Source organism: Podarcis filfolensis (assembly GCF_964270895.1).
Source record: "Podarcis filfolensis genome assembly, chromosome: 3".
Lineage (NCBI taxonomy): Eukaryota > Metazoa > Chordata > Lepidosauria > Squamata > Lacertidae > Podarcis > Podarcis filfolensis.
Window position 1 is genome coordinate 77,195,188 of NC_139606.1, and position 22,599 is coordinate 77,217,786.

Below are 22,599 nucleotides of genomic sequence, written 5' to 3' on the forward strand. Positions count from 1 at the left end.
TGGGGCTGGGCAGGGGAAGGGAGGCGGGATCCTGGAGTGGCCGCTGGGGCGGGCCGGAGGGCGGACTCGCTGGGTGGACACTGATCCTCCTCCCCTCGCCCCGCTGCGAAGCCACTCCGCTTGCAGCTCCGAGGCGAGAGGTGGAGGCAGCCATAGCTCGAGCCTTTCTCCGCCTCTGGCCTCGCCTTGGTCTTATTCATGCCGCAGATCGCCGACAGGCGCGATACTGGGTCTTGGTAGCCCCGACTCCCGCAAACCCATTGCAGAAAATCACTGCACGCGCAGTGCTGCGTGGAGAGAAAGAGAGCGTGTGTCCGAGGCTTTCCTTGCTCCTGTACTTTTCGTGCACCGGGAGCGATTCTTAAAAAGCCCTTTCTGTAGCACCTCACCCTCAAAGGACTTGATGAATCATTCACTCATGCACGAACGAAATTAAGCCCTGCAGCATCCCTCTGAAGTGCACAAAATTGTTGCAAAAAGTTGCCTTATCCTGTAACTTTTGAGAATTGCTCCCTATATCCTTCAGCAAGAACAAATTTCTACCTGTCCCGAGCGTAATTTAGTTTATAAACGCTTTTCAAGTTAAGTGAGGAAGAGAATGCAGTTGTACAGGTAACACACTTGAGGCACAAGTGACCAGCACGCACACGCACACGCACACACACACACACACTTTTTTTTTTAACGGGGAACTTTATTTTAAGCATATGCTGTTGGACAACATAAGGCCTAAAAGGTGTGTCCAGCATTTGCCAAAATCTCTTGAGAAGGTGCCAGAGGCATGCTCTGCGGTGGGCATTTTACAATTTAAGGGCTACTGCAGATACCCACAAAACACACACACAAAAACCCATTAAGGGCAGTGAAGCTACCAAGAGGGCTCTGATCCAAACACCCAAAAGGCTTTGTAGGGAAGGGCAGTCTCTCAGATATCTGGAACCTAACTTGTTTAGAGCACCTTTCATTAATTCTGTAAACAGACTGGCAACCAATGCAGCTGTTTTAGGACAGGGCTTATATGAGTTTGAATGGAAACCACAGCCAATAATTGTAACTGCTGTGTCTGGACTAGCTGAAGTTTTGGAGTCATCCTCAAGGGCAGCCCCACATAGATTGCATTGCAGTAATCCAATCTAGAAGTTAACAGAGCATGGAGTACTGTGGCCTAGTCATCTGTGTCCAGAAGAGGCCAGAAGCTGGGGAACCAAGCAGAGCAGGAAATAGGGCCTGAGTACTCCAAGCTACTAAAGCAACACTCAAGCTACAAAACCTGCTTCTTCCAGGAGTGCAACCCCACTATTCAAAACAGCCCACCTCCTGGATGCTTCTTCCCCTGTTTGAGAACCTCATCCGAAAGTATCAGAGTAAAGATAATTCTTGCTCCACTGCTTCTTTTGATACCGCTGAGCTGGGGCCATATTTAAGCTTAGTAGTGCACCAGGAAATTAGACGTGAACTGAGGACTGGAAAAGTATCCAGTACTTCTAGCTTTGAGAGATACTTATCTATTCTTGCTTATCTTTTTCAGGCTGGCTTTCAGAACTTTATAATTAGTTTGATAGGATGATAAGCATGGAATTTCTTTGATCCAAGCTCTCAATCGCTTCAACTTCAAAACGGTTATGCAGTACAAAGGGATGTTGCTAATGAACAGAAACTAAATCACAACATACAGCAGAAATCCACTTCTACAGATTCTGGTGTTCCAGATAGTCTATGAGGGAATAAGACATCTCAAACCTCAGGGGACTTCATTTGAAGTTCATATGCACAGGATTGGGCTGTTTGCCAAAGTAATACCTGACTCTTCCTTACTTCCCTTGGCACTTAGGCCTGGTCTTGGATCCAATTTAAATAGCAAACAAGGCACACAGTACAGTCCTCACAGGAAAGTACAGTACATATAATCTTTTGTCATCATAACAATCCTTTGAGGCAGGCTGAGAGAAAGTGACAGGCCCAAGAAATTTGATGGCCAGGAACTGGGAGGGGGAGACTTTCTTTCCAGCCACCCCTCCATACTCTTTTTTTTTGCCCCTCTGTTTGAGCTGCAGCTTTTCTGATAGTAGCAAGTGAGATTGGTGCTTTTCATGCATGCAGGTATTTTGCAGTATTCACATGTTGTCATTAAAATTTCAGCCCATATCCCCGCTCCCCATTTAATCCAGATTTACCCTTTCTGGGGGAAATATGATGTTTTGTTGTTGTTTTTTAAACTGTTGCCAATGACCTATTTTTTGAAAATTCAGCCTGTGGTCTGGATAGAATGTGGTTTGTTGTTCCCTTCTGGCTGCGCCCTGGCCCTATTCATGGCATAGCAGTGGCCTGTTCACACTCTTGGTTTAACTAGAATATAAGATTGCTTAGCTGATAAATAAAAATGACAACACAAAAAATACATAGATGATTCAAAATGATATAAGAAATATCATAAACTAAGTTTGGCAGTTCAGATGTCACAGGAAACTGTGGTTTTAAAAAAATAGGAGAAGAGAACAGGAGGTGCAAGGAGGAAGTGTGCAGGCACATGTCATCTTTCTCATCTGACAAACATGGTAAACATGGTTCATCAGGATAGGTACCGTATTTTTTGCTCTATAAGACTTACTTTTTCCCTTCTGAAAAGTAAGGGGAAATGTGTGTGCGTCTTATGGAGCGAATGCAGGCTGCACAGCTATCCCAGAAGCCAGAACAGCAAGAGGGATTGCTGCTTTCACTGCGCAGCAAATCCCTCTTGCTGTTCTGGCTTCTGAGATTCAGAATATTTTTTTTCTTGTTTTCCGCCTCCAAAAACTAGGTGCGTCTTGTGGTCTGGTGCGTCTTATAGAGTGAAAAATACGGTATATTCCATCTAAAATGCACTTGTGTTACTCTTGGTGAAAACTGCTTGTGGCAGATGATAGTTTTTCATTAAAGTTATAGAAAAATGTAAGTGCATATGATTTTAGGATGATTTATTCTGCTAGAATAACAATTTTAAAACCAGAATGTGAAACATTCCTTTGTGTTACAAACTAACAGTTGCCTATATATACAATGGAGGCAATTAAAGTAGACTTGAGATGTTGAGAAACACAAATTAAAACTTTCCTTTATTTGTTTCCAGCAGATCAGGCAATGAAAGAGCCAGTAGAAGATACAGACCCTAGCACTTTATCCTCAGAAGAAGTATGTAATTTCCTGAATGTATTGTAATGAAATGTAACCGTTAATTCAATTATTGTAAATGTTGGTTACCATTTTATTGTTTTTAATACTGTCAGAACAGGTTCATAATTCCCTGGTATTGCAAGACATTTGGTGAAATGTTTCTGTACCAACTATGCAATGGATGAATTCAGAATAGAACCAGACATTCTAAAATATAGGGAGCTGCCACCAAAACCAAGCACCACACATAAGCCCAGTTCACATATTATGGCTTACTGGGACCATGGGAACGTTGTCGGATCTGGAAGTTTGAAGTTGCTGCTCATACCCAGCACAGTGAAGCATGGCATGGCAGCTAAGCCAAGGTGTGTAATCTGGACCTGATACTGTGCTTAAGGTCTCTCCTCTTAAACCTTGAAGCATAACTGAGGTCTGATCTACGGTTACTGGTCATGGTTAAGGAGGACAGACCTGAACCTTATTCCTGGGTTTGGGGAACCTACACATTCACATGGTTCTCAGAAGCCATAGTTTGGCTTACTGTGACATGTGAACCAGGCCACTGAGATCCTCCCTTCTCCCACCACAATGCATAATTCAGCTAATTCTATTACCTGCCTATGTATGATACCTTCTCATATGTTGTGAAATGGGACAGGGAGAGAAACGCTTAGAATAATTAAGCCAAGGTATGGGGCAAGTTGCATTACAAGGAGAGAGGGATGCTGTTTTCAGTGGCAGCTCCATGACATCTGTGATTCTGCAATTTCTATATCTGTTATTGAAGCTTTCAGACCACCACCATGGGGAAAAGAGTCGTGGGTCAGTGGTAGAGCATCTGCCTTGCATTCAGAAGGTCCAAGCCAAGCCCCCTTTTGTCTAGAACCCTGGAGAGCCACTGCCAGTCTGTGTAGACAATACTGAGCTGGATGGGCCAATGGTCTGACTCGGTGTAAGACAGCTTCCTAGCTTCTGAAGCCCACTAAAGAGTTTAACAAAGCTCCATTTATTTCTTCCATGTTCCTTCCTGTCTGGGACTGCAGATACAGGAGGATTGTGGAGTACCTAGCAAGCTGCCATACATGGCAGTTCACACTCTGTTCAGTTTGGTAGGCCTGATATAGAGGAATGGAAAAAGACAGTTTTACAAGGCGACAACAATTAAGTTTATCAAAATATATCTGATGGTATATTTTGTCTCCCCATCTTTTGAACAGACAAACAAGTACCCTGTTCAAGATACAGCACTACCAAAAGGTAAGTGCAGAAAATTGTAGTACAGTGGTACCTCGGGTTATATATGCTTCAGGTTACAGACGCTTCAGGTTACAGAAATAACCGCTAACCCAGAAATAGTACCTCGGGTTAAGAACTTTGCTTCAGGATGAGAACAGAAATCATGCTCCGGAGGCAGCGGGAGGCCCCATTAGCTAAAGTGGTGCTTCAGGTTAAGAACAGTTTCAGGTTAAGAACGGACCTCTGGAACGAATTAAGTATTTAACACGAGGTACCACTGTAGCTATATATTTGTAATTATATAAAACTTTCCTAAACTATGCAAAATAAGTGTGGTTGTCACTTGATGTGGAAAATATACATTGAAATGTCTCTAAAGCTTGTAAAGAAGGCCCAAAAAACCTTAAAGGACTATTTTGAGATTAATTTGAACACTACGGTGGAAAAAAGAACTATCTGGGATGCAAGTAAAGCTGTGATGAGAGGGTTCTTGATTCAACAGAATTCCTTAAAGAAAAGACTGCAAAATGAAAAGAAAGATAAAATTCTGGAAAGTATCAAAGAGTTGGAGAAGAAGTTAAGATCTAACCCGAAGTCCCAACCGATTCTGAGAGAAATCAAACTTTATCAGGCGCAATATTCCAAGCTGATAAATCAGGAAATAGAATGGAAGATTAAAACAATGAAACAAAAAACTTTTGAATCGGCAAATAAATGTGGGAAACTGCTAGCTTGGCAGTTGAAAAGGAGACAAAGATTAAATACAGTAACAAACTTAGAGGTTGAAGGAAGGAACATTCAGAACCCGGGAGAGATTAGAAAGTGCTTCCAGAGGTATTTTAAAAAGTTATATACTCAAGGGCCACAAGATGAAATAGAGATTACACAATTTTTGGAGAGAAATGGATTAGCAAAGCTGTCAGAAGAAAATAGAACAATTTTAAATGGCAAAATAACACGACAAGAGATTGAACAGGCCATCCTGAGTCTGAAACAGGGCAAATCACCAGGGCCAGATGGACTGACCTCTAACTACTATAAGACATTGAAGGATTATTTGATACAACCTTTGTTGGAGGTCAGTAATGAAATAATGGAGGGGAAGAAGGCGCCTGAATCGTGGAAAGAAGCATTTATCACATTGATTCCAAAGTCAGAAACTGAAAAGACACAACTTAAGAATTACCGTCCCATCTCCCTTTTAAATGTGGATTACAAAATATTTGCAGATGTTTTGGCACGAAGATTTAAGAAAGTTTTAAGTGAGATAATCCATAAAGACCAGGCAGGCTTTCTCCCGGGCAGACATATGTTTACTAACACAAGGAACATCATAGACATATTGGAACTTTTACAAACAAACATAAACACTAAAGCAGTTTTAATTTTTATAGACGCGGAGAAAGCCTTTGACAATATTTCTTGGAAATTTATGAAGGGGAATTTAAAAGAAATGGGAGTGGGACGGGGGTTTGAGAACGGGATTGAGGCAATATATTCAGAACAAAAGGCTAAACTGATAGTTAACAATGTGGTTACAGAAGAGTTTAAAATTGAAAAAGGTACACGACAAGGCTGCCCGATTTCCCCATTACTGTTTATTTCGGTTCTGGAAGTGCTCCTGAATATGATTAGGGGGGACCGGTTGGTGGAAGGGATTCAGGTCGGAGCGAAACAATATAAACTTAAAGCTTTTGCAGATGACCTAGTTCTGACATTACAGGAGCCGGAGTCTAGTTTGAAAAGAGTACTACAACTGATTCAAAACTTTGGTCGAGTGGCAGGATTTAAGTTAAATAAGCAAAAAACTAAAGTTTTGGGGAAAAACATGACAGATATTGAGTTGGAACAGCTTCAGAAAGAGACAGAACTAAATGTGGTTAAAAAAGTTAAATACCTAGGGGTAAACATAACAGCAAAAAATCTGAGTTTATTTAAAGATAATTATGAAAAATGTTGGTCAGAGATTAAGAGAGACTTGGATAGTTGGTCAAGACTAAAACTTTCTTTGTTAGGCCGAATAGCTGCCATCAAGATGAATGTATTGCCAAAAATGTTATTTTTGTTTCAGACACTGCAGATTGTAGACAAGACAGAGTGCTTCCGGAAGTGGCAGAAAGATATTTCTAAATTTGTCTGGCAGGGCAAAAAGCCCAGAATCAAATTTAAAATATTAACAGATGCGAAAGAAAGAGGGGGCTTTGCCCTGCCAGATTTAAAGTTGTATTATGAAGCTGCAGCTTTCTGCTGGTTAAAAGATTGGTTACTTCTTGAAGATACGGATGTCTTGGATTTGGAAGGTTTTAATAATGCGTTTGGATGGCATGCATATTTATGGTATGATAAAGCTAAGATAAATAAGGCCTTCAAGAACCATATTGTCAGAAAATCAGTTTTTAATGTCTGGACAAAATATAAAGACTTACTGGAGAATAAAACTCCGAGGTGGCTGTCACCCCTGGAGGCTAAGGCTCGGAAAAGAGCCAATATGGAGGCCAACTGGCCAAAATATTGGGAGATAATAGAAAAGGATGGTGACAACTGGAAATTGCAGAGTTTAGAAAAGATGAGAGACAAAGTGCGAGACTGGTTACACTATGCTCAGATTAAAGAAGTGTTTAAAAATGACAAAAAGCTAGGATTCCAAGTGGAAAAGTCAAAGTTAGAAACTGAACTGTTAGAACCTAAGACTAAGGTACTTTCAAGAATGTATAACTTGCTGCTGAAATGGAACACACATGACGAAATGGTAAAATCAACAATGATAAAATGGGCGCAGGATATTGGGTATAATATTATGTTTGAAGATTGGGAAAGGTTGTGGACCTCTGGGCTGAACTTCACTGCATGTAATGCGTTGAAGGAAAATGTGATGAAAATGATGTATAGATGGTACATGACCCCTGTTAAACTGGCTAAAATATACCATTCGTCCGATAGCAAATGTTGGAAATGTAAGGAAAATGAAGGAACATTTTTTCACCTCTGGTGGACCTGCCCTAGAGTGAAGGCCTTTTGGGAGAAGATATATAATGAATTAAAAAAGGTGTTTAAATACACCTTTACTAAGAAATCAGAGGCCTTTCTCCTGGGTATTGTCGGCCAGAGTGTGTTAAAAGAGGACAGAACATTCTTTTTGTACGCAACAACAGCAGCAAGAATATTAATTGCCAAGAATTGGAAAACTCAGGAGCTACCCACTGTGGAAGAATGGCAGATGCAACTGATGGACTATATGCAATTAGCCGAGATGACCGGCAGAATTCGAGACCAGGGAGAAGAAAGGATGGAAGAAGACTGGAGGAAATTTAAGATTTATTTACAAAAATATTGTAATTTGGCTGAGTGCTGAATTGGATGCCAGTGCAGACAATTGTCTACCATTAAATTAGATTTAAGGCTGAATTATATGTCAAACCAAATTAAGATTATTAATTAAGATGAGTTAAATGATAATTTGTTTGAAATTAATTTAATAATGATGTAAGTGTACGCGGGAGGTGTGGGGGAGTCCCATGTAACAATTGAGAGATGTTAAATGGACAATGATAAGTGCTTATCTAATATATGCTTTATTTGAAAACTTTAATAAATATATTATGAAATGTCTCTAAAGCCAATGTAGAAAAGTTTGTTTTTAAAACACTTAATTACTGTCTGAATACCAAGTGACCACACATGGAACATCACATGGGGTTATTCAGGTTATCCCTTCTCATTGCAGTCCTGCCCAAGATGCTACTTGGGAGTGGGAGTGGGACTCAGGGCAATCTATGGGGATATTTCTGGAAGTGAAATTGGCAGTCCCTCAATCTGTGTGCGAAAGTGCCTTCACACAGAGGAATGGACTGTAGCTCGGCAGTGGAGCATCTGCTTTGACTGCAGAAGGTCCTAGCTTCCATCCCCAGTAGAGCTGGGAATGTTTGAGAGGAGCTTAGACAACACATCACTTTTGGACGAAAGCAGCAGAAGGAGCAGGCAGGTTGCTTGGTTTAAAGCAGAGGCCAGGGAATGACCTCTCTTATTGTTTGCTGCACTTGGAAAGAAAGATGGCTTCCTTTCTTGCAGCACCTAAAATATCTCTCTCCACCCCTTAGCCTTGCTATTTCTGCCCCATCCCCATTGCTACCCTTGCTTTCCTTCCACCTCCCACTCTATGCTCGCTTTTTCTTGCTCTCCCAGCCCTTAAGCTCTTTCTCCCCCTCTCCTAGTCTCCCTTTCTTTCCCTTCCACCCTCTAATCCAGGGGTCAGCAACCTTTTTCAGCCGTGGGCTGGTCTGCTGTCCCTCAGACCATGTGGTGGGCCGGACTATATTTTTTTGGGGAAATGAATGAATTCCTATGCCCCGCAAATAACCTGGAGATGCATTTTAAATAAAAGGACACATTCTACTCATGTAAAAACACGCTGATTCCCGGACCGTCCACAGACCAGATTGAGAAGGCGATTGGGCCACATCCGGCCCCCGGGCCTTAGGTTGCCTACCCTTGCTCTAATCACTCTGTCCCCCCACCCCCAGCTCCTCACCATGCTCTCCCCCACTGCCAATGCACCACCTAAACTCTTGCGTGTTTGTGCATAAAGTGTGTCTCTGTGTAAAGTGTGTTATGCCTATTATGATCTCTGGCTGCACCTTTCCCCCAGTCACCCTGCTGCTAGATGCCCTGCCCTGCCTTTTCTCCTGTTCTTCACTCCAGCGGGCCCCAGCCTTCTTCTGTGCCACCAGAAGTTGTGAACATCTTTTTTAAAAAATAAAATGCATGCATGGCTCGCTCCTGTTTGCCTTTTGCAACACACATACATCAATTTTTTGCCCTCTCCCCATCACCAGCAGAAGGGAGCAGCATTATATTTTAAGGGCAATAGACAGTTTAGGCTTAAGCTTGTCTGAAGTATTCAGAGGTGAATCCCATTGAGTAGTAGAGAGTCTGGAACTGCAGTGGGAACAGCAACATTAGCAGCTCACAATACAGGCAAGTCCCAACCAGGCCTCCCACCACTCCAGACAGCCTGGGGCATCAAGAGACCTCATTCAAGAATGTTTAATTTGATATCCAATAAAAGTTTTCATTAATTAGAGGGTTGTTTGGAAATTTTGTTTTATGTGATTTTGTTTTAGAAAATCCATGTAAACTGTCTTGGAAGGGTTATGCCCTGAAAGGTGGGTTTGACACATTCTAAATGCATGCCAAAAGAGCTTCATTACTTCCTAGTAAATGTGATTAGAATTGCAACATTGGTGTCACTTTTGCTGTAACATTAAACTGTGTGTAACATTAGGTACATGAATTAAATGAAAACACTTGTTTTCACAATCCTGCATGGGGAGCAGGATTGTGGCCACAGCAGGACATGCAGTGGTGCAGACAAACAAAATGTCCTCACATGTTCCGGTTTGAATTGAGAAGAAAGCTTCTGTTGGTAGTTAAACTGCCCACCTGCAGAGGCACAATCCTGCTCCCTGGCAGCTGCGATTTACATAGTTTAAAGTGCCTGTTAGCTGGCCCATCAGATTAATTGCTGCAGAATGAGTGCTGTGCCTCAGCAACACCATAGAACATTTTTTTATTCTATCGCAGTTGTGACCTCTGCCTTCTGTTTCTCCTCCTTCTCTCATTGCGTTCAAGCCCAGCATCTTAAAATTGAGTAGACAAGACTGGAGTTGCGCATTAACAGTACAAAGTCCGGTTCCCTGCCAAATCCTATTTAAAGTTGGACAAGATTGACACATAGAGCATTTTTTTGCAAATCAAATGGGACTGGGTATTTAAATGCAACTTTAAATGCAATAAGAGTAAGACAGATGTTTTGGGAGAGGTGTTTAGCATAACGAATGGTGGTGATTCTTCACTCATAATGCACATGCACAGAGTGGGATGTTGTTGTTGTTGTTGTTTTTAATTCATGGCTTCCATGTTGTGGGGAGCCAGTGAACCGGATGTTGTGCCCCCTGGTATAAATTGCCTCTTTTGCAATATGTAGAGCTCTTGGCAAGCCATTGCTGGTTTTGCTAGTATGTGTGGAACTGCACGGCTGGCTTCTTGCCCTGATATATAAATTGTCGTCATAATCTAGCTGAATTTTAGTAAGCAAAGATGGTGAGAGCTGAATGTGACTAACACTTCAGAATTTGCCTTTTTAGACGATGAATACCAAACAGAAAAAGTGACGCTGGAAATAGCATCTGTTAACATTAGGAGCCTGACATCTGATTCAGGTCTCATACAACAGGTAAGCTGTTAAACTAGCATGTTTCGCTGATACGTAAAGCTTAATTAACATTTATTGTGTCCCAACAGCTTACTACTAGTTCAACAGGAGTCTTGTTTTAGTCTGGTGTTCAAAAGATAAAAAGGGGAAAGAGATGACACAAAGCCATGGAAAAGCCCTCAACCCCCAGGCAATCCCAGGTCAACACCCATCTCATATTTGAAGCATGGGCACCTTGGGTCTCCAGTTAAGATCTTAACAGGTGGTCAGGATCATATGGCAGCAAGCAGCTGTCAAAAAAACTCCCACACTGTTTGAGGCTCTGTAGCAGGGATAGGGAACTCCTGGCCTGTGGACCAAACATGGTCCTCCAGGCCTGCCCATTTGGCCCACAAGGCCATTTTCAGGAAGCCACACCTATCTGCCCCTGACATTCTCTGTCCCAGCTTCTGCCAGCCTAGCAGTCTGAAAACATACCAGTGCAGGTAGATAAATAAGTACCACTGTGGTGGGAAGGTAAACGTCATTTCTGTGTCCTCTGGCTTCCGTCACAGTGTCCTGTTGCACCAGAAGTGATTTAGTCATGCTGGCAACCTGGCCCGGAAAGCTGTCTGTGGACAAACGCCAGCTTCCTTGGCCTGAAAAGTGAGATGAGCGCCACACCCCATAGGTGCCTTTGACTGGACTTAACTGTCCAGGGCTCCTTTATCTTTGCCTTACCTATATGACGTCAGGTATGGGCTGGGTAATGGTGGGTCTTCAAAGGAACAATAAGCGTAAAGTTTCCAGTTGTTCCTTTGATCAGACGAGGTGTGCTTCCACCAATTATTTAGTTAATGGGTGGGTGGGAACATGCCTTCAATCCCCTCATTTGAAGAAGAAATGCATGAGGGAAAGGGGGTCTGAAAGCTCCTTTGTAAACATCTTCATGAGAAGATGTTTGCAAGGGGCTGTTTGAAAACCCCAGTTTGCTTTGAAGTCCCAACCATCAAGGCTTCAAAGGAAAGCATCACTAGATGTCACTATGAAGCCTGTATGCTGAGGTCTAGCTACTGGTCCGATTAGGTGCTGGGTCACACCCTATTCTGGGCTCTGTTATGGCAGCGTGGGTGAGGCACTCATTAATACATAACCTCACCCACTTCTCATGGAAGTAAACCAGAGGCCATTTTTTGGTGTTAGGTTTGGGACTGATGCTCTCCGTGGGGATGTGGTCGTGGTTTGGAGGATTTGGTGCAGGTGTGCTCCTCCTCTGTGTCCCACCCCCATGACTACATCCCATTTTGGCTGTTTTGCTCCTGTACTTTCACCAGTAGAATGTTCTATTAGCATATTCAGCGTGGTTTCACTGGTGTACTTTTTGTGCTAATAGTGTGTCTCAAGTTCTTCAATGCAGTAGTGCTTCCACCAAATCCTATAGCCCCTCAGCTGGCTGAACTTGAGTACAGGATTGTACCCTTAGGGAACAAAAGGTCTTCATCAAAACAACACATCATATTAAACTGGCTTCTGACTTCAGTTGAAGTGTGTGTGTGTGTGTGTGTGTGTGTGTGTGTGTGTGTGTGTTTTAAAGCAGTGAAACTGATTTCCCTTTACAAATGTTTCAGTGTATTTGCAGAAGCTACATTTTGCCTTTAGGGTGTACTGGTTTTTCTCATCTTCCAACTCATGGAAGGCAAATTTGTAGTTCTGTCTGGTCTTGCAATTTATTAATAGGCAATAAAAATGATCTTGTTAAATGGCAATGTTTTAATAGCTGGTTACTTCTCTTACAGTATAAACATATACTGACTAACATGCACCAAAATGGACACAACTGTATTTGAAGTTGTTTTTAGAAGTAATTGCATGTGAATTAATCTTTTATTGAATTGGTGGAGTTTGTGGCATGCCTTGACAGGAACAGCTGAGCTCCTACCTACCACTCTGGCACTGAACTGCAGCCTGCTTGTCTGGCTTACAAGACACAAAGCTAAACTACCACAAGGGACAGGGGGCTGTATATGTATGGCAGCACACACTGTAGTGGGAGGATCTCATGTTGTTGTCTTATTGCACATTTTTCTAAAAAGGGGAGTTTAGCGAGAATTCTTAGATATACAAAATTGGGTGTTTTAATATAAATCCAAACAAAGCAATATTTTATCCTGCTTTTGCAGTTTGCTCTGAAATGCTAATCTGGCACACAGTATACTTATTTTATTCTGTTTTAGCTTCATTCTTCCTGTACAGTGTTCTTGTTGATATGATTCAAAGACTCTGGTAGGTCAATTCCATCTGAACATAAAGAGGTTAATTTGGGGTGCCATAGTTTTCAGCAGGGTTGAACAGAATGAGCCAATGATGCACTTGACTTTGGAAAACAGAGGGATACATCCCACTATGCTCTGCTACGTGTTGCCATCCCCTTTCACATTAGATTACCCATTTAGAGTTTCATCTTGGATTTATTCATCTGCTACAGGATATCTAGTTGCCTTCCTTGGTCACAGTGGGAGATACTTGATATTTAGTGTCTAGCTCTTTCCAAAGGCATCTGACTGATGTTGGAAAACATACTGCTGGACTAGATGGATCCTTGTTCTGATCCAGCAGGGTGGTCCTTATGTCCTTAGTAAAGAACCGATGGCTGTAGGGCCTCCAGGCCTCTGGGATTATCAGACAATCCTCAGGATACAATCCTCTGAAACGCTCCAGACAGCATTCTAGTCTACAACTGGGACCAGCAGCAAACTGTTGCAGGGTTGCCGTTCCCAGTTCCAGTAAGTCAGCCCTGCCCTGCCTCCAGGATATTCTATTCCATTCTCTTACCTACAATGGTCAGTTAGCATTCTGTGACTACCGGGCATGCTGAGTTCCCATTGGGCTCTTTTAGGGTGGTGGGGCAGGGTCCCCTACTTAGGATTCTTCCTAAATACTTTTTGAGCTTCTGCAAACATTGGGAGTGTCCCCAAGTCTGCTGACACCTCCCTTTTGTGCACGGGTGCTGCCATTTTGGGTATAATGAGCAGTAGCACTCATGCCTGAACATTGGAAATAGAAGGACTGATATTGCATTGCTGACTCTCCACTGAAGTTCTGGCTCTCTTAACACATGGCATTGTCTTTTCTCTCTGTCCACCCCCTTAAATCGATTGCCAGTATTTCTCCCTACAAAGTTACAGTGCTGGTCATGTTTCCATCAGTTCCTGCTATCTCTGTTCTGGAGAATGTCCACCAGCGTCTCAGCAACCAGAAGCAACACACACTATTGTATCCTGTCTTGATTTTTTTTTTAATAGCTCAGCCAGTAAAGTATGGGACTCTTAATCATGGGTTTGAGTCCCATGTTGGGCAAAAGATTCCTGCATTGCAGGGGCTTGGACTAGATGACCCTTGTGGTCCCCTCCAGCTCTACAGTTCTATGCCAAAACTTTAGGAGAGCTGGGAAAAACCACAGTAATGGCAGTACAGTCATACTTTGGATCCCAAACGCCTTACGAGTTGAATGTTTTAGCTCCCAAACGCTGCAAACCCGGAAGCTTCCTGCAGCCAATCGGAAGCCGCACCTTGGTTTCCGAACATTTCGGAAGTCGAACGGACTTCTGGAACGTATTCCATTTGACTTCCGAGGTACGACTGTAGTAAATTTTTCCCCTGCCCTGCCCCAGCCCTGGGATACAGATATCAGCTGAGCAACATTTCCAAGGATTTCAGTGAGAAATCCTTAGTTGACTGGTGTCTAGGGTTTATGCAAATCTGACAATATAAATAAAAGTTATTTGGTACTGGAAAATATAAATCCATTGAGGGAGAAGCCCCTTGATTATGACTACAACTCTCTCATTAGCATGTAACATTTCACCAGAGAGAATGCTGCAGGGAACACTGACTTTCAACTGGGATAAAAATATGTGGGATTCTGTCTGCCCCTTCTGTAGATTCTGATTATTCCCAGAAGACAGATTAGGCATTGTGTGCATAGTTGTCATGGCCGTAGCACATACATTATCTATGTAGCTTATTTGGAATGGATTTACTGATGCAGTTAAGCGTAGGTGGGCAAGGTGTCTGGTTACAGTGTCTTATATAACTACATAGTTTACCTGTATTTGCATGCACAACTTATGACTTGATCCAGAGTGTTTTGTGATACTCTTGGGTGAATGAAGCTATACAAAAGGCAACTGTATTTTCCTGAAGATATCTCAAGGGAAAGCCCCTCATTGCTCTAATCTTTAAAACTTAAAATAAACAGGGAAAGGGTGTGCTTCATCTGGGTTTATAGCCTTTTCGTAATAGTACAAGCTGTTGCTGCTGATCTGTTGCCATCGCCAGGGTCATTCTTGGCCTAACCTTACTGCTGAGAAATGTTTGGCAAAATCATTTAAAGCCTTGCATAAAATGGTTAATCTCACCCGCTCATCTCCCCCCCCCCCAAAGCAATAGCTACTTACGTATTTCTCCAGATTCGGGCCTCATAGGTTGATAAATTAAAGTTCCTTTCCCTGGAACAAGACTTTAAATCAACATTACTTTTTTTTGCAGCCAGAAGAAGATGATGACAGCCAAAGTAGTACTGGTGAATCACCTACAGGTAATGCAGTGCCCCTAGCCAAATGAACTTAGTGCCTGGATTGAATTTAGAACCGCCAGCAAACAAAGGGAATTATCTTTATTACATTGATTGTAAAAAAACAACACCCCAAACCAAACACTTTTATCTTACACAACTGTGCTCTATTATATCATAGTTTCTTAGATCAGACTTTAACAAAATGTTTAGTGGTTGTTCAAGGTGTCTTTTAAAAGTGATTCTGTAAGGTGGAGACATGCAGAAAATTAAAATTAATATTGAACTTGTTTGTCCAGATAACTTGCATGAGGCCCCTGCTCCTGTTTTTGTTTTTTTTACTGGGGAAGTTGGAAGGTTAACCCATTCTGATACAACTTTTATTAGCAGCATGTCCAGGCCACTTCATCAGGTAGCATGGTAGCATAATCAGCTCTGTTGGATTTAGGTAGTCAGAGCTCAGCAGTAGAGCACATGGGTTGCACACATGATGCCTCTGCCATCTCCGGTTAATAAGATCTCACAGAAGTAGTCTGAGATTTTGGGAAGCCACTACCAGTGAGAATGGACAATGCCAATCTCGATGGGTTAATGATCTCAGTAGACGGCCGCTTTCTGTGTCCGTATGCTTGCTATCTTCTCTGTGTAGTGCATAAGAAAACCATAGATATGCTCATTTATTGCAGAAACAGTTTGTGTAGGATTGCCATATATCTGGGAAACCCCGGACATGTCCTCTTATGAGTGACCAATATGCCCATCCAGGCAGTTTTTTACATTTTAAAGGAAATGTCTGGGTTTTGAGGGCTTGGTTGGCTTGGGCTGCTCTGCACACCGCAGCCACTGCTAGCTTGAGCTGGGAAAAGAGGCAAGCGGGACCCTTATTTGCTCTTCAAGATATGTCAACTCTAGTTTGTGAAGCATATTATTTTTCAGAATTGCAAGTATGGGCCCAATTCAGATGGGTTTGATAAGCCATGGCTTTATATCCAGAATACAGCTCTATATCTTGAAGAGAACTCTTAAATCTCAGTTTCCTGGCTCTGGTGTCATGAAACTTTGGCTTAAGAAACCAATAAAGTTTTGTTGAATCCGCACAGTGGAGGGGAGAGGGGAAGGAGGGTGGCTCATTCCTAGTTTGATAAACTACAATTCATTGATCAGTATAGCTGAATGAGGCCATTGAGTTTTATGTGCCACAAAGCTAAGGAATAACTCCAATATAATTGTACTTCTAGCTCTGAAGAAGTCATGTACAGAAAATGGCACCTGCTCCTTATGTTTGTCTTGCCAGCCAACCATCAGTGACCTGCTCAATGATGAGGACTTGCTGTATATGATGAGGATAAAGTTGGATCCCGCCCACCCTACAGTGAAAAACTGGAGAAACTTTGCAAGCAAATGGGGAATGACCTACGATGAATTGTGTTTCCTGGAACAGAAACCGCAGAGCCCCACCTTGGAGTTTTTGCTACGGAATAGTGACAGAACTGTGGAGCAGCTGATTGATCTCTGTAAATTATATCAAAGAGTTGATATTGAGAAAATGCTGCTGAAGTGGGTGGAAAAAGAATGGCCAAAGAGACGGCATGGAACCTATCAGAATAACTACTAAATGAAAGAAAATGTCCAGTCCACATTACTTCTATGGTGGAAAATTGAGAGAGTAACATAACTCTGTTCAGTTTGCTAAGTGTACATGTGTAGCTTTCCTTTGTTCGTGAAAGGAACCACATTCATTTTTGCAACATAAAATGTTTACTGTATCTGTGTACCTAGCCTTTGCAACAACACAGGTGATCTTTAAATATGCACCAGTTCAATGCAGCAAAAGAAGAATGACAACCACAATACACTATTTGGGCTGACTGCACAGTTACTTCCTTCAAACAAACTGAACTATAATTAATTCCCATTTTCACGGAGAGAATTATGAAAGTGAAGAAGGCAAAGGGTCTGGACTCCTCTTTAAAGGGCCCATACCTGTACTGCTGGGGCCTGTTCCACCCCACCATAGTTGCCTCAGCCATAGAGAGAAGAAAGCAGACCATACCAGCACTGGAATATCCTCATTTATTTAACCTAGCCCGCTAATTCCTGTGGGGATATATTTTTGTACTTCCAAAGATATATGTGAACTGTACAGAAGTAAGGCATATGCTTCTGAAGAAAGCAATCTAGGGGCACCCAAGGTTGGCTTCCTTGGGCCCTGACAACCTCCAGAGCCCCCTCATCCTGCCGCTACCCATCTAGCAGCCCTGAGTGAGCTGGCAGTGAAAGGAGCAAGGAGGAAATGGACCAGCACTCTCTAATCACCTCACCCTCTCCTTAGGGTGTGGGTTAGGCCCACAGGACAGGACAAATGAATGGGCAATGTCAACAGTAATAAGAAGGACGTGGGACTACTTGAAGGGGGGTTCCTGAAGGCATCTAGCGGAAGGTCTCCCAAAACCTGGAGCTGACAGTGGGAGTATGTAGTCCTCTTTGCCTTATGTTTGTGTCAATACAGATTCAGTTTTACTGCTACAATTAAAGGTCCTGGACTATGAGTGGGTGACACAGAAAATTGTGGCAGCTTCCCTTTGCTGTTGCTTCTGAAAGCTATGATCAGCAATTGCATTCCCTTGACTTAAGGTTGGTTTCTCTTCCCCGCCCCCCATCTGTATTCTTGAGTATTAGATGTCATCCAGATCTTTCAAGTTCTAACCTGCATAACGAAAATAAACTCTGAACATTTTATGTTTGGAACAGCTTTGTATTTGGAATCGTGTGCTGTTTACTCTCCTTTAATAAGTTAATTTTGGGCAAGTATTATAAACAACATAGTTGTTATATAAATTTGCGTTTAAATAAAGCAACACCTTTAGGGTGTGCAATCCTGTATTGCAAGTAAAATAAATTGCGTACAGTATTTAGTTCACAGAGAATTGTCAAGAGCCAGTAGCTCTAGCTTGTTTCAGATTATTCAAGTTCACTGTAGTGTCTCTGTAGTTTTAGATCTTTTAGCTTCTTTGAATTAAAGTGGTTAAATCTCAAATGTGGCAATATATTGAAATATTTTTGGAGTGATTCCATTAATTGGAATTGCTCATTCCCTGTGGTTAGTAGATTTGTTCCAACATGTTTTCAGAGACAGTTTGAGAACTAGTATTAGAGGCTGTTACAAAGCATTTATCTCTACAATATTATCATAACAATTATGAGAGATCTATTAGTAAACTATTGAAAGAAATAGTCTCAGAAATTAACTTTCAGATTAATTACAGTCACTTGAATATGCATTGGTTTATATCTTACATAGCATGACACAATGGTGGGCAGAGGGCCAATTCAGAGGTAAAAGTCAGACACTTTGAATACATTACAAATGTGAAGGGTATGCTGTAGAAAAAGTGAATCATTTGATACATATGTGAATAGAAAAAGGGATCATTTGTTACACATGTGAATAGGAACAGAGATAATGAGAAACCATAAGATCAAGATCTGTATTTAAAGAATGAAGGGCTAAACCATTTTATTTTAATATAAAATAAAACGTTGAGCTATAGCCCTAAGCATGCATGCTTAGCAGCAATTCGTTTAAATTGAATGGGACTTACTTCCAAGTAGGTATGCTTATGACTGAAGCCTTTTTCAGACATGCTAAGCTCTTGAAAATTCTTCTGAATAGCTTTCGGAGTTGCTGCCTTCAAGAACAGATGAGGCAAGTTAGCTTTGAATGTTGAGTGAAACCTCAGCCGCAGTGTGTTTACTCCTTTTACTCACATAATAATATGCCGAATTTTTAAGAATTGCTAAGTATTTTTTTTTACTGTAATGGATCTGTGTTTACATAGTCTCTACTGTATATATAACCGGTCTCTGTTACATGTTTGTGTTATACTTTGGTTTCTAACATTAGTAGAAGAAACCAATCCTGTTTGTTAGATTTTGACTGAGTGCACTGCTGGTTTTTTTCCCTAAACTACTGTTGCTGTAATTATTTAAGGCAAACATTTCCATCAAATGAATGGAAGACGTGTAAACTCAACAGCCTTAATTTAGAAGACAATGGGTGAATGCCTTGGCATGGCCATGTGTCCTACTTTACACAGAGAGAGTTCTACATTTAAAGGGCTGTCCTGTACTTGAAGGACTATCTGGCCATTTTAAAAACCATTAAAAGGGAGAGCAGGAGCCCAGAAGTTTCCCATCAACAACTACCACCTAGACAGCAGGTCCACAGCTCGCCTGGTCACATTCTTCCCCACTAAGGTGAGGTGCATTGTATTTCCATTTAAAGTACAGTGACTATTTTCTAAAATCAGCATGTGCATTTTTTGTTCTTTTCTTTTTGCAGATCTGTGTTTTGACTTCTTGGGGGGTGATTTGTTAGAGGCCACCCTAGAAAACCAATGATGAGAGCACCATATGTGCACAGGCCTCCCATTAGTGGCTATGAGAGGAAAGGATTTCACCAGTCTTGGAAATCTTGGCCTTCCTGTAATTGTCAACAATAAGAGTGTGGGCTAAATGGGGTTGCCTACTGGTGCTCCAAGTCTGGCCTGCAGGCCACAGGTTCCCCGCCTTTGGCTTAGATTGAGCTGTGAACCGAGCCATTTTTGTGAAATTTATTATTCCAATTCTCAACCATTGATCATGGCATTTTATGAATTGACTGTGCATTTGTTTACCCCCAAGAACTCTCACAGAATGTCCTTGTTTTATCAGTATAGTGATATCCAATATATTGTAAAATGAGACTGATAGAGTGGAGAATTGATCTCGTTTTATAAAAAGATTATTAAAAATCAACAAACAATTTCTATATCTCTATTATTCACTATATTCTGTAAACAACCAAGCAGTAGACACGTTCAGGTCTTGAGTAATAACTGTAGTCTGTCCCAAAAGACAAACCTCTTAAAGGGTTTCCTGGAGGAGCATTTTCAAAAACTATACAAGGAGTCTTCATGCAGTTTCTTGCATCTTCAACATTTATCAAATGTTAGATGGAATCCATGCTTCAAATTTTAATATTTTCTGAATATATGTTCTGGATGTTTCAGATTTAGGGACACTGAATTGAGATTGTTCACGGCAAAAGGAAAGGAAAGAAAAGGAAAACGGAAAAGAAAAGAAAAGAAAAGAAATATGTCAAAAGGCATTATAAGATGCCACTGAGGACCATGGTAGGAAGAAAAAGTCTTCCTTGCATCACACCACTGATTCTCCTTCCATTTGCCTGCCTATGTGCATGTCTGGAACATACAGCTACTCTGAGAGGATGAAATTATAGCTATCAAATGCCAACCTATTTATGTTCCTCTTCCCCCTACTCTCCTTTTTGTCTTGGGCTTAATTTGTGGTAAGATTACATACAAAAGTTCGGCTGTGAGGCCTATTTTTATCTCTGACAAGCAATTCAAGCTCTAATTAGGTTCTTGGCACAAACCCACAAGCCCATCCCACAAGAGCATTGCTTAGTTATCTTATACGTGAATTGCAAAGCAACATGGGTTTCTCTCATCCTTTCTTACATTTTTAAAGGCACTTCGTATTACAAGTTTAAGTTGTTATATGCACTGCTGTTTCATTCACTTCTGCCATGTTGGACCGATGTTATTGGGACTGTAGGGTAGGTTGATAACTTTAAATTTAACTGAGCCAGCTTCACACTAAGCTAAAAATCCAAGCAATAATGTGAGGGAACATCTGCTTAATTGTTGAGCACAAAGGTCTGAAGCACAGACCCAGCAATCCTATACCCACATTATGTGGGGACCAGAGATATGGTAGCGCTATGCTGGGGGAACAGTCACCGCACTGTGCTCAGCCCAGCTGGAGAGAAGAAAATGACCCAGCTAAAACAAAACAAAAATGGTGGGAAAATGTCAGGCATGCACACTGTGCCCCTGGAAACACCTCCACAACATGCACATCAGGGACTGTGCAAGTGATGGCACCAACATTTCAGATAAATTGAGCACCAAACTACACAGGTGGGCTCTTGCAGGAAGTGCACAGTGCCCTTCTCCTCACTGAAATCCCCCTTGTGATCTCTAAGTGTACAAGATACAGGGCCAGCACACCCTGTTATCTGAAATATTGGGTTAATCTACTACCGTTAGTGTGTTGTGATTGAGCACCGAGTTACACCATATTCTGTGGTCTGTCATGCATGTAGGCAGGTTGGCTGTTTGCACAGGGGGTGACTATTTTAATCTCCTTCCTCTCCCACTGAAGTCCCAGTTTAGTGTGAAGAACAAGCTAACCCAACAAAACGTATAATGTCTTCCATCGTTTAGTAGAAAGCAACAAAAATACAGCCTTTTAAGTGGCTTCTATTTCACCCTATCATGTGTTCCTCAAAATTTCAATTTCCTTTTTGCTTTTAACTTTTTGTGATTTTATTGCTTAGTTTTATATTTTTACATTGTTAACCAGAGTGATATATTTTTATGATACAGCGGTATTTAAATATTATTCTAAACAAACAAACAAACAAACAAACAAACAGTACTGTATCTATGAAATCAGAATGGCTGGTGGGAAATTAAAGAGGAGAAGAGTCCATACTGGCAGAAGGAGCTTACCTAGTGTTCTGATTTAGTGGTAAATGAGTTACTTTAATATATATGTTTTTTATGATTTAAAATATAAAACAAAATAACTATGCCTATTTTAGGTATTGGCTTATGTGTTCTAAGAAAATTTGATTCTGTCTCAAGGGATGTGTTTTCTAATAGAGTTGCCATGCTAAGAATGTTTACTTGGTGGCAAAACCCACTGAACTCAATTAGATATAAAGGTAAAGGTAAAGGTACCCCTGCCCGTACGAGCCAGTCGTGTCCGACTCTAGGGTTGTGCGCCCATCTCACTTAAGAGGCCGAGGGCCAGCGCTGTCCGGAGACACTTCCGGGTCACGTGGCCAGTGTGACAAAACTGCTCTGGCGAGCCAGCACCAGCGCAGCACACGGAAACGCCGTTTACCTTCCCGCTTTTAAAGCGGTACCTATTTATCTACTTGCACTTAGGGGTGCTTTCGAACTGCTAGGTGGGCAGGAGCTGGGACCGAAAGACGGGAGCTCACCCCGCCGCGGGGACCATGCGATCGGCAAGTCCCACAGCGCCACCCGCGTCCCAATTAGATATACTTCAAAGTAAACAAGCATTGGCTTGGGCAAGAAGCCTTGAAATGAAGAAGACTCACCCCATCTACTGATGAACTGTAGTATTACAATAACTTAATCTTTGGTGTTTGGAAATATAATGAGATAGGAAAATGTGGGGTGACAATTGTTTGGTTGGTACTCTTGCACTCATACACACAATTCTAGATTAAAGTCAAGGCCTTGTGCGTTTTCTGATTCCAGGTTTCAAGAGTGACATTTAGGCTGCGTACTCCTATTTACTCTGCATCTAATGCACTTCCACTGCTGGTTTGGGAGTGGTGTACACATGATAG

At 41.7% G+C, this 22,599-nt stretch overlaps 1 protein-coding gene across 4 annotated transcripts in view; it reads left to right on the top strand.

Annotated features, from left to right (window-relative positions):
• The window catches only part of EDARADD (EDAR associated via death domain), a 33,373-nt gene extending 15,476 nt beyond the window's left edge, over positions 1 to 17,897 (top strand). For 3 of the 4 annotated variants that reach the window (XM_083606130.1, XM_083606131.1, XM_083606132.1), the window contains 5 exons: positions 3,107 to 3,168; positions 4,368 to 4,407; positions 10,530 to 10,618; positions 15,125 to 15,173; positions 16,388 to 17,897. In XM_083606130.1, the coding sequence (XP_083462256.1) occupies positions 3,107 to 3,168; positions 4,368 to 4,407; positions 10,530 to 10,618; positions 15,125 to 15,173; positions 16,388 to 16,764 (617 nt within the window). In that variant the 3' untranslated portion in view covers positions 16,765 to 17,897. The remainder of the gene's footprint in view (positions 1 to 3,106; positions 3,169 to 4,367; positions 4,408 to 10,529; positions 10,619 to 15,124; positions 15,174 to 16,387) is intronic. The other variant, XM_083606133.1, reaches the window with a different exon arrangement.
• The last annotated feature ends 4,702 nt before the right edge of the window (positions 17,898 to 22,599 follow it).